General features: G+C 38.7%; 1 protein-coding gene across 1 annotated transcript in view; it reads right to left on the reverse strand.

Annotated features, from left to right (window-relative positions):
- Window positions 1–2,973: 2,973 nt before the first annotated feature.
- The window catches only part of PPP1R14C (protein phosphatase 1 regulatory inhibitor subunit 14C), a 51,393-nt gene continuing 40,539 nt past the window's right edge, over window positions 2,974–13,827 (reverse strand). The window contains exons 3-4 of the mRNA XM_042820807.1: window positions 13,178–13,210; window positions 2,974–4,252 (exon numbers count right to left, since the gene is read on the reverse strand). Coding sequence (XP_042676741.1) covers window positions 4,178–4,252; window positions 13,178–13,210 — 108 coding nt within the window. The 3' untranslated portion in view covers window positions 2,974–4,177. The remainder of the gene's footprint in view (window positions 4,253–13,177; window positions 13,211–13,827) is intronic.

Raw genomic sequence — 13,827 nt, forward strand, 5'->3', positions numbered from 1 at the left:
TATTGCATTACATGTTGTTGCCATGCAACAGACAGCAGCAGAGAGACAGTCTGACAGAATGGTGTCTGACATGGAAGCACATATAAACAAAAAATGTGCTGCTGAATTCTTCAATGAGTGAAAAATTGCACCTAGTGATATTAATTGATGTTTACTGAATGTTTATAGAAACCAAACAGAGGAGGGTGGTGCATTTCAGCAGTGCAGACAGTGACTGTGGATCATCACCATTGGGGCAGATATTTACGAGCGTGGTATTCAGACTCTTGTTGGTAAAAATGCATAGCTACTGGCAGTGACTGCATTGAAAAAACAGTGTAGCTGAGAATTTGCTCTATCGTTGTCTACTGTGCTCTTTGTACCTGTTATAGTTTCTATGGAAATAAAAAGGATGCATTACTTTTGGAGTGATGCAAGACTCTTGTCAGTCTTCTTACTAGCGGAACATGTAACAGGACAAATTTCTTACTGATTTTTTGAGACTTCCAAGTACTTCAACTACTTTCTGGCTCCTCAAAATCTCAACATCCTTTATAAACCACAGAATCATTGCATGCATTTATTCAGTACCTGTTTAGCATCTGTGGAAGATGCTGGTGATGGCAAATCCTATGCAGAGTCAATTAATCCTTGTGTTATAGCACTTCATCAAGAGTTCAAGTACAACTCTTTGTTCAGAACTAGGCCTGTATACTCTTCCAGTTTCCATGCAACAGGTGCACTGTTCATATGGCCCCTCATGCTTTTTTCCCCTGGAGCATATTTACATTAAGGCTTATATACATTAAGGCCTTAATGCAGCAAATTCACTTCAGAGTTGCCAAGTAATTCAATTTCCACACATATTGCCAGAGAAAAGCGCAAAAGACCCTTCAAATGCTCACAGTGTCCAAGAGATCAAAGTGCACAAGAAGAACATATTTGGAAGAAAATATTTTGCTCCCACCTTTCTTGGTCATATTCTCCAAGAATAGAGAAAGTTAAGATCCTCTCTATCCTCTGTGTTCCCCCAGATGATCCCTGCACAAACTTCAGGAGTAAAACCCACCACAGGAATAATTGCAGTAAAGGGTAAAAATCAAGATTGGAAGTAGAAGGCTCATCTTATTTCTTATGTCCTAAAGGAATACACCATCCACGAGGCATTCTGATTACAAGCACTTTCTCCTTCTAAGTCAACTAGAAGACATCATCACACTGTCAGCTCCTGCTGTAAAACATGCAAAGGCTAATTATGCCACAAGGCATACCCTAGGAACACACGCTCTCACAGGCAACCTTGTATACTGGAGAGGCATTTCAATGCCAAAGCAAAAAAACTCAGCTTTGCTACATATTTATTTCAGGGCACATCAGTTCCTTTCATTATACCATTTAAAACCCCACAGAAGCACTCGCTGCAGACTTGGCCCACATAAGGAAAGTGGCCCAGCCACAGCAGTGAAGAGTTTCGGCTAAGATTTAACTTCACATTGTTTCAGCAACAGTGTGCTATTGATATGCCCCATGAATATTTCCCAAAGCCAAGAACACCCACACAGTATAAAGACATAAATCTCAAAGAAATCTTCGTGAATGGCTTGGTTCTTCCCCACAGCCACTCAAGCCAAGAGCATCTCTGCTCAGTAAAAAGCAATGAAAAGGAAACCCTGTAACTCTCTAGTAAAATCATGCCAGCTGCAAACTATAGTTATTTAGTTTTTGGTCACTGACACTTGTAAGATAGCAACACATGTAGAGCTGGAGGAGAGGAAGCCTCTCACAAAAGTAAATGTCCCATCCACATATGGCCGAAGACATTGTGGGCTATCCCAGTGTTTGTTGTTTCCAAGTCTACCACTGATCTCCCCCAACTGCTTTCAAAAAAGTAGGCTGCTATTTTCCACAACTGCAATGCAAGAAAAAGACAACAAAAAATGTAAACAGGCAACGCATACAGGCATTTTTAGCTGAGTAAGGTGAAGAAAAATTATTTACAGAGTGTCATTTTGCTACAGGATAAAAGAGATAACAGGCATAGTTGCCATTACACAACAAGATATATTACACTAGAAGAAAAAAATGTACATATTTGAAATTGTAAGTGGAATCATATACTGTATCTCTGAATGTAGAAATGACCCTAATCTTTCTGTTCTGACTGGGGGTTGTTTCTAAATATCACCTGCAACATGTAGACAGCTGTAACTGCCTCAGATCCTCAACAAGGAGCACAGACCAAGGAGAGAATCTCCTTGTGATGAGAGGTCATCTACCATGGGCCTCTTTCTGAAGACTTCCCATTGATAACACTGACAGCAACTGCAAGAAACAGCAACATAAAAACAGCAGCAATCACAAACCGCCCCTGCTGAAATTCCCAGAGCTCATTTCACATGTCATAAAAAAAAAATAAAAAAATTACAAGTCTCCATTAGAAACCAGTGTAGAATCGCAGCTTCACCAAGGTACAAGATTTAAACTTGACTTGCTGCAAGGCAAAACAACCAAGTCTTTTCTCAGGGCTGCTAAAATTCCTTAAGGCAAATTAAGAGAGGTATGAAAGAGAAGAAAGGTGGACAGCCCTGCTGCCAGACTTTCAATAGAGAACTGCGTGTCACCCACTGGTAAGCCCTGCTCACCTAACCTCTAGGGGAAGGCAAAAAGGAAGCAGCAGTACTTATCTGAAAACATTTCCAAGATTTCTCTTCGTTTTAATTCTTCAGGGCACAGGGAAAGCATGCCTCAGCTGTAGACTTTCAAAAGTGAGGCTATCCACCAGGTCACAGAAATTTGGCTGGGTGATACTGAGCTGATTCTTTTGTTGTACATTAAAAGCCAGTTGGGAACTACGCAGCTGGATTCCCACGTACTTACCACCTGCCAGGCTTCTCGTTCTGGTAAGAAAGTCCATTTACCAACCTATTCAGCAACAGTAAAGTGTACATGTAACAAGTCACAAGTTGTTCCATTTATTTGAGTAAATATCTGGTAAATAAAATCATCGGTAAACATTACAAAATTAAATACATTAAAAAAGCTTGCCAGTATACATAAAATTCACAAACATGTACTTCTTTTGAAAAATAAAATATGTTCAGAGCACCCTTGATATAAAATGCCTGACTAGTGTCACCTACCAGCATATGGTAGCTTATTGAACGTTTCAGATAGGACATTTTCCAGGAGGGAGCAGGGATCTCTCTTCTGTTCTCGCTTTTACAAGAGATCCACATTATTAAGTCTCCCCAGGTTCTCAGAGCAGAGCCACAAACAAGGACTACAATAACCTTTGTCTACTTGAATAGGAGAGGAATCTTGATTAAGACCACATCACTAAATGCAAGACAGTGCTTTAAAGTCATTTTGGCAGCATTGCCTTTTCCTCCATTGTGAAGCAGCTTTTAAGTGGTGATGGACATTTCTCTAGATATGACTGCAGGCCCTTTTTCAGCATAGGTTTGCACAGTTCCAAGACACCGTGAGGTGGAGAGGAAATGATCTGGCAAAGCATCAAAGTTAAAATAACATTAAATCTACAAATTAAGCCCTTAGAATTCCCAATTCTCATATGCTGCAGTCTAAATAAGGAGATATGAAGAAATTTTTCACTGGGCTGCTTTAAGGGTACTTAGAAAAATGGCAGCACTCATTTTAGTAATCTAAATCAGTATGTTGTGGTAGCATATTTGCAATAACCACCATTTAAATAATTTACTGTAACAAACTTTTCCTTCCATCCATGTGAAACAGTATTCACAACCCACTTTATAATTTATATACAGACAAGCACAAGAAATTTGACATCCATGAGTTAAATGTACAACCAACTTAAAAAACATTATCCAACTAGTCACAAGGAGAAGTCTCCTAGGTCTGTAAATGTACAAGATCTTCTGGTTTACCACGCAGGCTTGCTGCCTTTCATCACTAACTCTTGGATTCTTCACTTGCTTCTGTAATCCTCAAGCGAAAGTTGAGCAGCATCCAAAACGTTGATATTCTTGATTTAAAAAATAAAAATAAAAATTGACACTTAAAAAAGAACCCTTAAAACACACAAAAGAAATTCCTTGAGTCAAAACTGAATGAAATCAAAAAAGTTGTGGAGAAAGACAGGTATTTTAATAAAGGTCTTGTATTCAAAGTCCCATTTCCCTTGCCATGTCTTTTACAGAGTGCTACTACTTCGAGTTATTTATATACTCTTCTTTTGAGGGGGACTGAGTTTTCTCATTCCTCTTATCCGAGTTAGCAGCTCTTTGATAAATTCCTAGGAAAAAAAGATTAGAAAATATGAGTAATCTTTATGATCCCGTAATACCACGATTTTGTGTTTAAAAAAATTCAAAGCAAACTGTACATTTTGCTTTAAGCTTTTACTGCTAAGCTGAAATTTCTTTAGCCTGATATCCAGGAATCTTATATGCATACTCTTGTCACATAGTGAAGGTGTGAATTAGTGATTTTTTCTCTGTGTGAGCACGCTGTGTTAGTTGCTAGTCATCTCCCATCCTTTTATTAGCCTTCTACCAACTGTTGAATGAGATAAAATCTATGATGGGATACCATGCAAACAGCCAAAGGAGAATGTCACAGTTTCAGCCTGCACAGAAATCAAACAAAAGAGGTGTTTGTTTCACCATTTTCCAGCCTGGCACAAGCATTTTGGCTGGCTGCTCATTCAGCTGGAAAAGAAAGCTAGTCTGGCTGAAAAAATCAACTGTTTTCCTGTTGCCCTGTTAACTTCCAAACTGGTTCACCCTCTGACCAGACTCACCGCTCGGCTCCGCACCAACTAATGCCAGTCTGAGGCAGTGTAGGGGCAAGGGGCTAGAGGTAGCACCACTGGCTTATTCTGAGTGAAAGACTGGGGTAACACTGGGCAAAATGCTGGGCAAAACTTGTGATGGAGCTCAGTGATCAACATTATTGTGAAACAAAAGACATTAATGGGCCAGATCTTTGTTTACACTGATAACTTCCTCAGCTTCAGTGGATTTCCTTTTTAAAAAAAAAAAAAAAAATTGTGAAAGAGCAGAAGCTTAAAGAATTATACCATTATACACCAAAATAATTTCAGATAATAACTGCAGGCCTGCTAAAAGCTATATCACCCCTTACTGTCACACTGGGAGAACAATGTTTATCTATGGTACTATGTATACACTCACAAAAGGGTTCTTATCTAGAAATCATTTAGCTATGAACATGGAATGTAATTATGGATTTAGTCAGTTGGGTTGATGTGAAAGGTCAAAAAAGCATGACTACCTAGCCAAGTGCTTGAGGCTAAACATGCCAGTGAGCAAGGTCACCACCTAAATGACAACACAGTACCTTTCCAAAAAGAGTCACACTGAAACATACATTATACAGGTGCTGAAGTGTGCATACAGAAAGTCTCCGTAAATGGGTATTTGAGAGGGGCAAGTGTTTTTTTTCTGGCACACTTACTGCACTGCATATACTGTCTTATCATTACTTAAATACCCACACCAGCTGTGGTTTCAAGTATCAACAGCAAAGGCAAAGCAACAGCTATCTCAGTGTGGGTTATAAAAGCTCACCAGGAACATTATGTATCATAGTGTGGTACTCACAAACCAGCTAGATCAATACCAGTACATGAATACACTTGTGCAGATCAACAGCATACCTCCCCTATGAATAGGCATATATCTTGAAGGGATGATTGGAAAAGTGCATTGTTAAGATCCCAAATTCTCCCTCTCTATCACTTAAAAGCTGTATTTTTTCAATATGTGCACAGGTCCCTGCAACAGTATCCACTCAGATTTGTTAGAATACAACACTTAACCACTGAGAAGTCAAAAAAGGAGGAAGACAGTTTTATCCTGAAAATCCACAGCATTTATTGCACTGTGCATTGATCCTGTGTTACTCTTTCATCATCCTGAAGGCCTGTAAACAACACAAAACTAACAAAGCATGATGCTGTTTGAAAGAAGAAGTTCTTCACTCAGAGGGCAGTGAGGCACTGCCAAAGGCTGCCCAGAAAAGCCGTGGATGCCCCATCCCTGCATGAGTTCAAGGCCAGGTTGGATGGGATGGCATCTGCAGAGCTGACAGAGAAATCTACCGGCTGAACTCAGCTGTTTGGGAACTACCTCTTTCATTCCTTGGCCACTTCCTTCCTAGCTCAGAAAAATTGTTTCTCAGTACGTTACAGTGAAACTTCTGTTATTGTTGCAGCACCCCAAGCTCTTCTTTTGCAAAGGAACATATTTGATTAAAGTTTTCCATCTTATAGGCACCTAGAAACTTCTCAGTGCCACCAACAGAGCATGAAAATAAACCAGGCTGAGTGGGAGTAACCTAATCAAATGGGAGGTAAATGAGGCCTTATTCTCTGGAAGGGGAAGGAAGCCATGTTCACTTGAAGAAGTACATATAATGATTACAAAAGCTTACCCCTCTGGAGTTATTCTTCTTGAACTAAGGGACTAAGCACAGAATAGTAAAAGCCAACAAGAACATTTTGTACACAGCAAGCATTTCACACAGTGCTGCAGTGCAGTAGTGCAGTCCCACAGGTGTCAAGCCAGAGTACCAGTTCAGTATGTTTCTGATTTGCTCTAAGTATCATTTTGCATTGATACTTGCACTGAGCCTGCAGTTTTTGTACGTTTGTGTTCTGGTGTTTGTGTCTTTTTGCAGCACTACATCAGGGTAAGGCAGCACTGTAGAGCAGATGCACATTTTCCCTCTTGGAGGCATAAAAGGCAGCTTTGCAGCATTTTAATAAGCCTTCACTTTACAGCTAACTGACTCAGCTTTATGACACACAGTAATACCCATTTATTTTCTTTAAACATCACTCAAAAATTGCAGTTTTATTCCTTGTGGACATTTGAGTTGAAGCTTAATGGAAGGCTTAATATCCACATCTATCTCAACCTCATACACAAAAAATCATTTTACATGGGGCATTTTTGTGAAATCCCTTCTAAGAGTTGGGCTGACGTTTAGCATCGAGCATTTGAAAGCTAACCATGTAGCAAGATAAGGAAAAAGTAGTTCTGCAACACACGTTGAATTATCTACTTATTAATACTAATACTTCTTTAATTCTCATAGTTGAAAAACACTTAAAAATAACTCAGTTAGAGATTCAAGAACTTACAAATTATTCCTTTGAGGACTACAGCCAGAAGCACGGAGGGCATATCTATTCTTTTAATAGAACAAAAAATCCAGTACTAACAGTTTGGTCCTTCATTAACAGGGGGAAAAAAAAGAAAAAAAAAAAAAAAAAAAAAAAAAAAAAAAAAAAAAAAAAAAGAAAAAAAAAAAAAGAAAAAAAAGAAAAAATGTATATAAATGTAGTTTAAGTTCTTTCTATGGATTTTCTTCAAGGAGATCACCTGTATATACAGCTCTGTCACAAGCACGAAGAGTCTTGTAATTTATAATACAAAATTGCTGTTTCCAGAAGACACATCTTTCTAATTCTGAAGTCAAATTCAAATGAGAGTTGGACAGAGATGAAATCTATAGTTCATTTGAACTCTTTAATTGTCAGCCCTAGGCAGTTGCCTTCTCCTTTCTCTAATGCTTTCCCTAGAATCAAAGGCATTTAGTTCAGCAAAAACATTCATCTAATGCAGAATTAAAAAAAAAATAAAGAAGGCAAACAAAGGTGAAATGATAATTCAGCAAATGGGAGGAAATCACCTCTCTGCTTTGGAGGTGCGAATCACTGTTTTAATGAGGTCATTTGACAGGCAATGAATTCTGGGCTTCCTGTTCAAATCATCCAATTAATTCTAGACACTAATTAGACTTTTTCTCTCCAGTTTTCTCTCTCACAAACAGAACACATGTAATAGAACTAGGTCTTAAGCCAAAATGAAGGGTATCTCATGCTTCTGCTTCACCAGAGCATGAAATGAATCCTCAGTCAGCTTTGCTCCACAGCTTTACTTCCCAGCAGCCAAGTCAAAAATCAAGATTTCCTCAATTGTTTGCCTGAGGCTATCTCCCAGAGAAAGAGCCTGATCAGTTGAATCAAAAAGTAAATCCAGCCTGGAGAGTGCTCTATGCAACTCTGTGAGGAAGAAACTCAAATATGCCATCTGAACGGGGGACAAAAAAAAAGAAGAGGGAACTCTATTTCCAAACCCCTTCCTTTCCCCACAGGCTCAAACCTTAAGGTGACTGCACATGAAGAAGGGAAATGAGGAGTCCCAGATGTTTCAGGAAAATGGGGCCAGAAGCTGTCTTCTGATAGCAAGAATCAGTGCAGCACCTCTGCAGCCTCTCTGTACAATCTGGAGGGACCAGTGAGGCCACAGCACTATCAATGCCCACAGAAGGACAGTACACAGCAGTTCAGCTTCTTGGTGAGCCCTGTAGAAGGCACTGACTAAATACCACAACACTTAGCTGCAGTTAAGATATACACTCTGGTTGTTCTCCAGTTCAGCAGCATGTAAATGAGCACAATTTATTCTTGTCATTTGCTCCTTCATCCTTCAATACTGTGATGAGTATTTGTAAGGTGTGTTCATGAGTACTTGCAGAAATGACAACATGCAAGTTTAATTCTCTCCAACACTGTAGGGCAGACCTCAGCAGGCATATAAACCATTTAAGCTCACTGAATTCAAAGCGGTCAAACTAGATCACCTGTAAGGCCCCTTTCAACACAAACCATTCTATGATTCTAAACGGATCAACCAGAAATCATGTTTTTTCGAAATACCTCTGTCTGCATTGTTTTAAATATGCATGTTTCTTAACATTTTTCCTTTAAAAATGATTTGCTATTAAGTAACGTGGACATGTAATATAGTTATAGTGACTTAATTTATCACCCATCACCTGAACTACCATGTCTGAGCTTCTAAGCTGTCTGAGGTACAAGGCAGTATACAGCACTGAGGCTTTAGGACACATCTTTAGTTACTATTGCTTAGAATGTATTGCTGTCTTGTGATTACATTAAAAACAATCAGAAACCAGTAACACAAGCACAAAGTAATTCATAACACAGGAGGACCAAAAAACAAATGATCTTTCAAAAGTTGACAAATACCATTTCAAAAGAGTTGAGCTTTCAATTCATGTCTAAATGCATACATTATCTAAAGACATACCTGAATTAGTTCTAGAAAACACACTGCTTGCACCACTCTCGAAGCTGCCATTCGCTCCAACTAAACTTGAGGAAATGCACAATTAAACAAATGCCCTTCTCTACCTTCTCAAATTTGTTAAAAGCTGCTGAAATAGTCCAGACATTTAAGTAACCCTAAATAGTCAATGGCTTAAATCACTGCCTGTATTGTCCAGAAAGTATGCACAGTAAATTTGGAAACCACGTTGAAAACTGTTACTAATTCGAAGTTCTCAACAAAATAACTTTATCATGCTATTTCATTTACTTTTTCTCTCATTTTGCACTGAGTGAAGATTTATACTAAGAAGATGGCTGGTAGATTTAAATCTGCCTTCCTGAGTAGAAGAGATCTTTAAACGATTAGCCCTAAGTTTTACATGTTCCTTTGAAAAAAACAACACAGAACTTACTTAACTAGGTTCTCTTCAAAGATTAGTTTTTTTGCAGAAATTATGTAGTTCAACCACACCTTTCAGAGTCAGTATACACACAGACTGCTCACTCATTCAATTTCTCTTTCATAAAAGTTCACGTCTCCTCATTTCGCCTTACATCACTTTGGCAGCTCCACCTACAGAAGCTTTAATTCACATCTGTGACAAATACTTCAGACGATCTCCAGAGCAGAGTCTAAACAGGTGATCTTGCAATTTAGCCAGCCTCCTTTAAAGTATACTTCATTTATTTCACGTCCACAACACTCTTCCTATTCTAAATGAGCCTACTGTCAAACATCAAAACCTTATCGTCAAAGCTACAGGTCACATTTCTTTGTTACATTATTCACTGCTAACATGAAACTCAAAGTTCACTGTGACCTATGTTAAGACCCTCTATTGCACAGAACTGAGACAGCCACTTGAGAAAGATGTGGGTGGGATCCTTCCCAGGCGACGCATGGTACAGAGAAGTGCTATCTGCCCTGGCCACATGGACAGTGGCAGTGGATGCTGCTGCTCGCAGCTCCTTTTCAGCCACAATTCACATACAACATTTTACAACATTGATTTTGCACAAAGCATATCCTATAGCAGTGCTGAAAAAAGAAATACTGTTCTCTCATAACAAGCCTTGGCTTACATAGCTTAAACTACATGATTTGTACCATCTTGGAACTAGATATGATAGTACCAGAAGTAAGAAAGAGAAATGGAGAAAGCAATGTTTAATTTTGCATGATGGGAAGACCACTGTCATATGTCAAAGCACTGTCCCTCTGGAGATCCTTAAACCTATTCCTTAGGACAGGCTTCTCAGAAGAAAAGTCAAGCACTTCTCTTCAACGGGTGTAACTTAGCTACGTCGAGCAAGGAGATTTCAGCACAAATAAAAAATGTGAGTATAAAGATGAGTCACATGCTGCAGTGACTAACACAAATAAAAATGTATACCTCAGAATGCAATAGTCACTAAATGCATCTCTTCAGTGCTATTGTTTTTTGTGTGGTTTTGGTTGCTTTTTATTGGTTTGTTTTGCTTTTTAATGATTACTACATTCGAAGAAACAGCCAAGCTGAAAAATTATGCCCAGATATTATTTTTACCATTTGGCACATTTTATATAGCTGATTTCTAATAGCGAATGACACATCAGTCACAATGCATATCAATCTTGATGAGCACATCAAATTTTTGATTTAAGGATCACTAATATGAAATTAACAGTACCCCAAAAATTATAATAACTGCATGCGCTTTTCAAATTAATGTGTTTGCCTTGCTTGGGTGAATTAAACCACTACTTACAAGAAAGCTCACACATTGAGCATATTCTCATACAAATTAACACAACAGCAATAACTGCTACCTCCAGAAAGATTTTAAAATTTTAGTCCACATTCATAGTCTAGCTGTAGTTCTTTGCTATGGTTTAACTCCAGCATGCAGATAAGTCTCCCACAAATACTTGCTTCAGAAGGTTTCAGAGCAGTTCCTCCTAAGTTAGTGTCAGATACTACCTTTAGCCAATTTATTGGTAGATTTAGAGGGTAGATTTACATTGGATATAAGGAAAAAAGCTTTTACAGTGAGAGTGTTGAAGCACTGAAGCAGGTTGCCCAGAGAGGTGGTGGATGGCCCATCCATGGAGACATTCAAGGCCTGCCTGGGTAACATGATGAATCTGTAGGTGTCCCTGTTCATTGCAGGGGAGTTGGACTAGATGGCCTTCCAAATCTAAGGATTTTATGATTCTATTACAGAGGCTGAGAATGGAGATTCAAAATTCCTGCCCCTTTTCAAGTGACCTGGATAATTCCATTTCCTCTGACGAAAAATCAATCCAGAATATATGCATAAACTCCTCAGCCATCCTTTAACCTTTAGTTTCATAAAACTAAGCAAAATTGGTGTGAAGTATGATTCATTACTTTGTTTATTACAGGTGGGATAAAAGCTTCAAGTTATTGAGCTATATTTTTTCTTGTGTTCTGAATAGTGAAGACATCATACTACATAATTTTTTACCCAGAAAGAGATTACACCTTTTTCAAACTGTACAACTATTGGTGCAAAAGCGTCTGGTGCACTCAATAGGCTGTATTTGAGTGGTCAAGAGAAATTCTATCAGCTCATATTTTTTCTCCACAAGCTTCCTAGAAATCCTTTCAAAAATGAAATACCTCAGTATCTGGAAATGCGAAAGGATTGCAGATTTTCTAGAAAATGCATGGATTCTCATAAAGCAAATCTAATCTTACTTGCAGGCTTTTCTTCATTCACCAGTGACAGGTTAAAAATTACAAATTTAAAATGGCCTAAGTTAGCAGTCATGTGGTGCTACTGGGCTCATAATGCTACAGAGAAGAAAAGCTGCTGTTGTGAAAACAGTCCTGAGAAACAACTCCCATTTTTTCAACTATCCTCACAGCAGATTGCATTATCTCAAGAGACTGACGAGGATGGGTATTTTGCCAGGTAAAGGAGCTGCCTCCATTCCACCAACAGAGGACTAGAGAGCCAAGTCAAAAACTGCAGTATTAATATTCCACATTCATCCCAGAGAGCTGAGGGCAGTTTAACAGTAATATACATGTTCATTATGTTTTTTCATGTGAAGTTCCACCTCAACTTAATTTACCTGCTCTGCACAAATTACTGTGGTTTTATAAACAAGCATTCCAGTGGAAAACTCACTGGCACCTGTCATGTATCCTTATGAGAGCTCTGAAATTTGTCCTTGCACTAAGTGTCAAACTTCAGAGCTGGAACAGCACAGAACAAGTCATACACATTTCACCAGGTGAGTCTTTCTGGGTCAGCTCCCTCTACTGTCAAAAAGTTATTTATTACCAGCAACTTCTGGACAACTTTTCCAATGTGCGACAGGAATAAATAAAATTGAAAAGTTTCCAAAGAAAGCATCCAGAGGACTGGAAGATGTATCTGTAATTGTAACAGTAGTTCTTCCTGACAGTATGACTGTCTATAAGGCCCAGTAGTTCAAGTGGCTACAATTACAGATATTACAGGACTGCTTATCATGGTGAAAAGGAGTCATATACAGCTTTGTTTCCAAGTTGAAACCAAAACCAAGTTGAAAATTGAATACTTTATATTTTGCTAGTTCAGTTTGTCCCACCATCATCAGTCTACTCACAGAAGGAACTAGCCAAGATGCGTATCTGCATTACAGTTCCAGATTTACTACCAACATTAAAATTACATAGCTTCACCTTGAAGAGCACACAGTCAATCTCTCAAGTTGAAATTCATGGAAATATAGTAGGATTGAGGTTTTTTTGAACATGTGTTGAAAATTGTGTCTAGTTCTCTTGTACCATGACAGTATATAAACATCAGTAAATTCAACCATGACATTACGTAAGACAACAACGGTACATTTCTGCTGGTATGATTACAGTTCAGTCACAGTTCATTCCTACTATAGTCAAATGACAGGCTTCAGCATTTTCAGCAAATAAAGTCCCAAGCCCATCAACTTGCCATTAACATTCCTATGTTAACTTTAAAATAAGTGAAATAAATAGTTTCTTTAACTTGAGCATAGCCACATTGTCACAGATGAATAGTATTTAAGAAAAGTCTTTTTACCTCTGTTGGTTTGTAGCAATCTACAAGAGTTTCCTGGAAGCAAAACATGAAAACACCAATTTCAATAAAGAGAAACAATGAACATAAATAAGTATACAGTAGGAAATCTCACAAGGGAGTGGGGAAAAATGAATGGAGCAAGAACCAGGACCCACTTGATAAAGATGCTACCAAACACTGAGTGTTGCAACAAGTCAGCTTTACTCCTTCGGTGGGCCAAAATATTTTGGAGCTGGAGAAAAATGATGGCTGCTTTTTCCAAGCTGGAAATAACAAAATCCCTCCCTCAAAGACGAGCAAAGAGAGGAGAATCTAAGAATTCACTCTTCCAGTGACACACATGCGAAAGCAGCTTTACGTGAGAGCACCACGCTATTTGCAAAGCAAAAATACAGACATTAGCAAGATCAGGCACTCCAGGGCAGGGCAGCTGCAAGCAGCTAGTTTAAGCAGAAACGGCAAAGCTATTTATGAACCCTGAGTAAACAGCTTGGAGAGATGTGTTTCTGTGGCTGGGCAGCGGGCACTAAGAAAGGCATGCTGACAGCCACTGCTACCAAAGAGGTGCACCTAAGCAACAAGTTAGTGATCTAGAAACAGGCTGAAGTGCAAACCACTGCTTAGGGACAAGTTTCTTTTCTTTAGCACGT

Source organism: Centrocercus urophasianus, unplaced genomic scaffold (assembly GCF_019232065.1).
Source record: "Centrocercus urophasianus isolate 14NV4802_14NV808 unplaced genomic scaffold, USGS_Curo_1.0 seq_10, whole genome shotgun sequence".
NCBI lineage: Eukaryota > Metazoa > Chordata > Aves > Galliformes > Phasianidae > Centrocercus > Centrocercus urophasianus.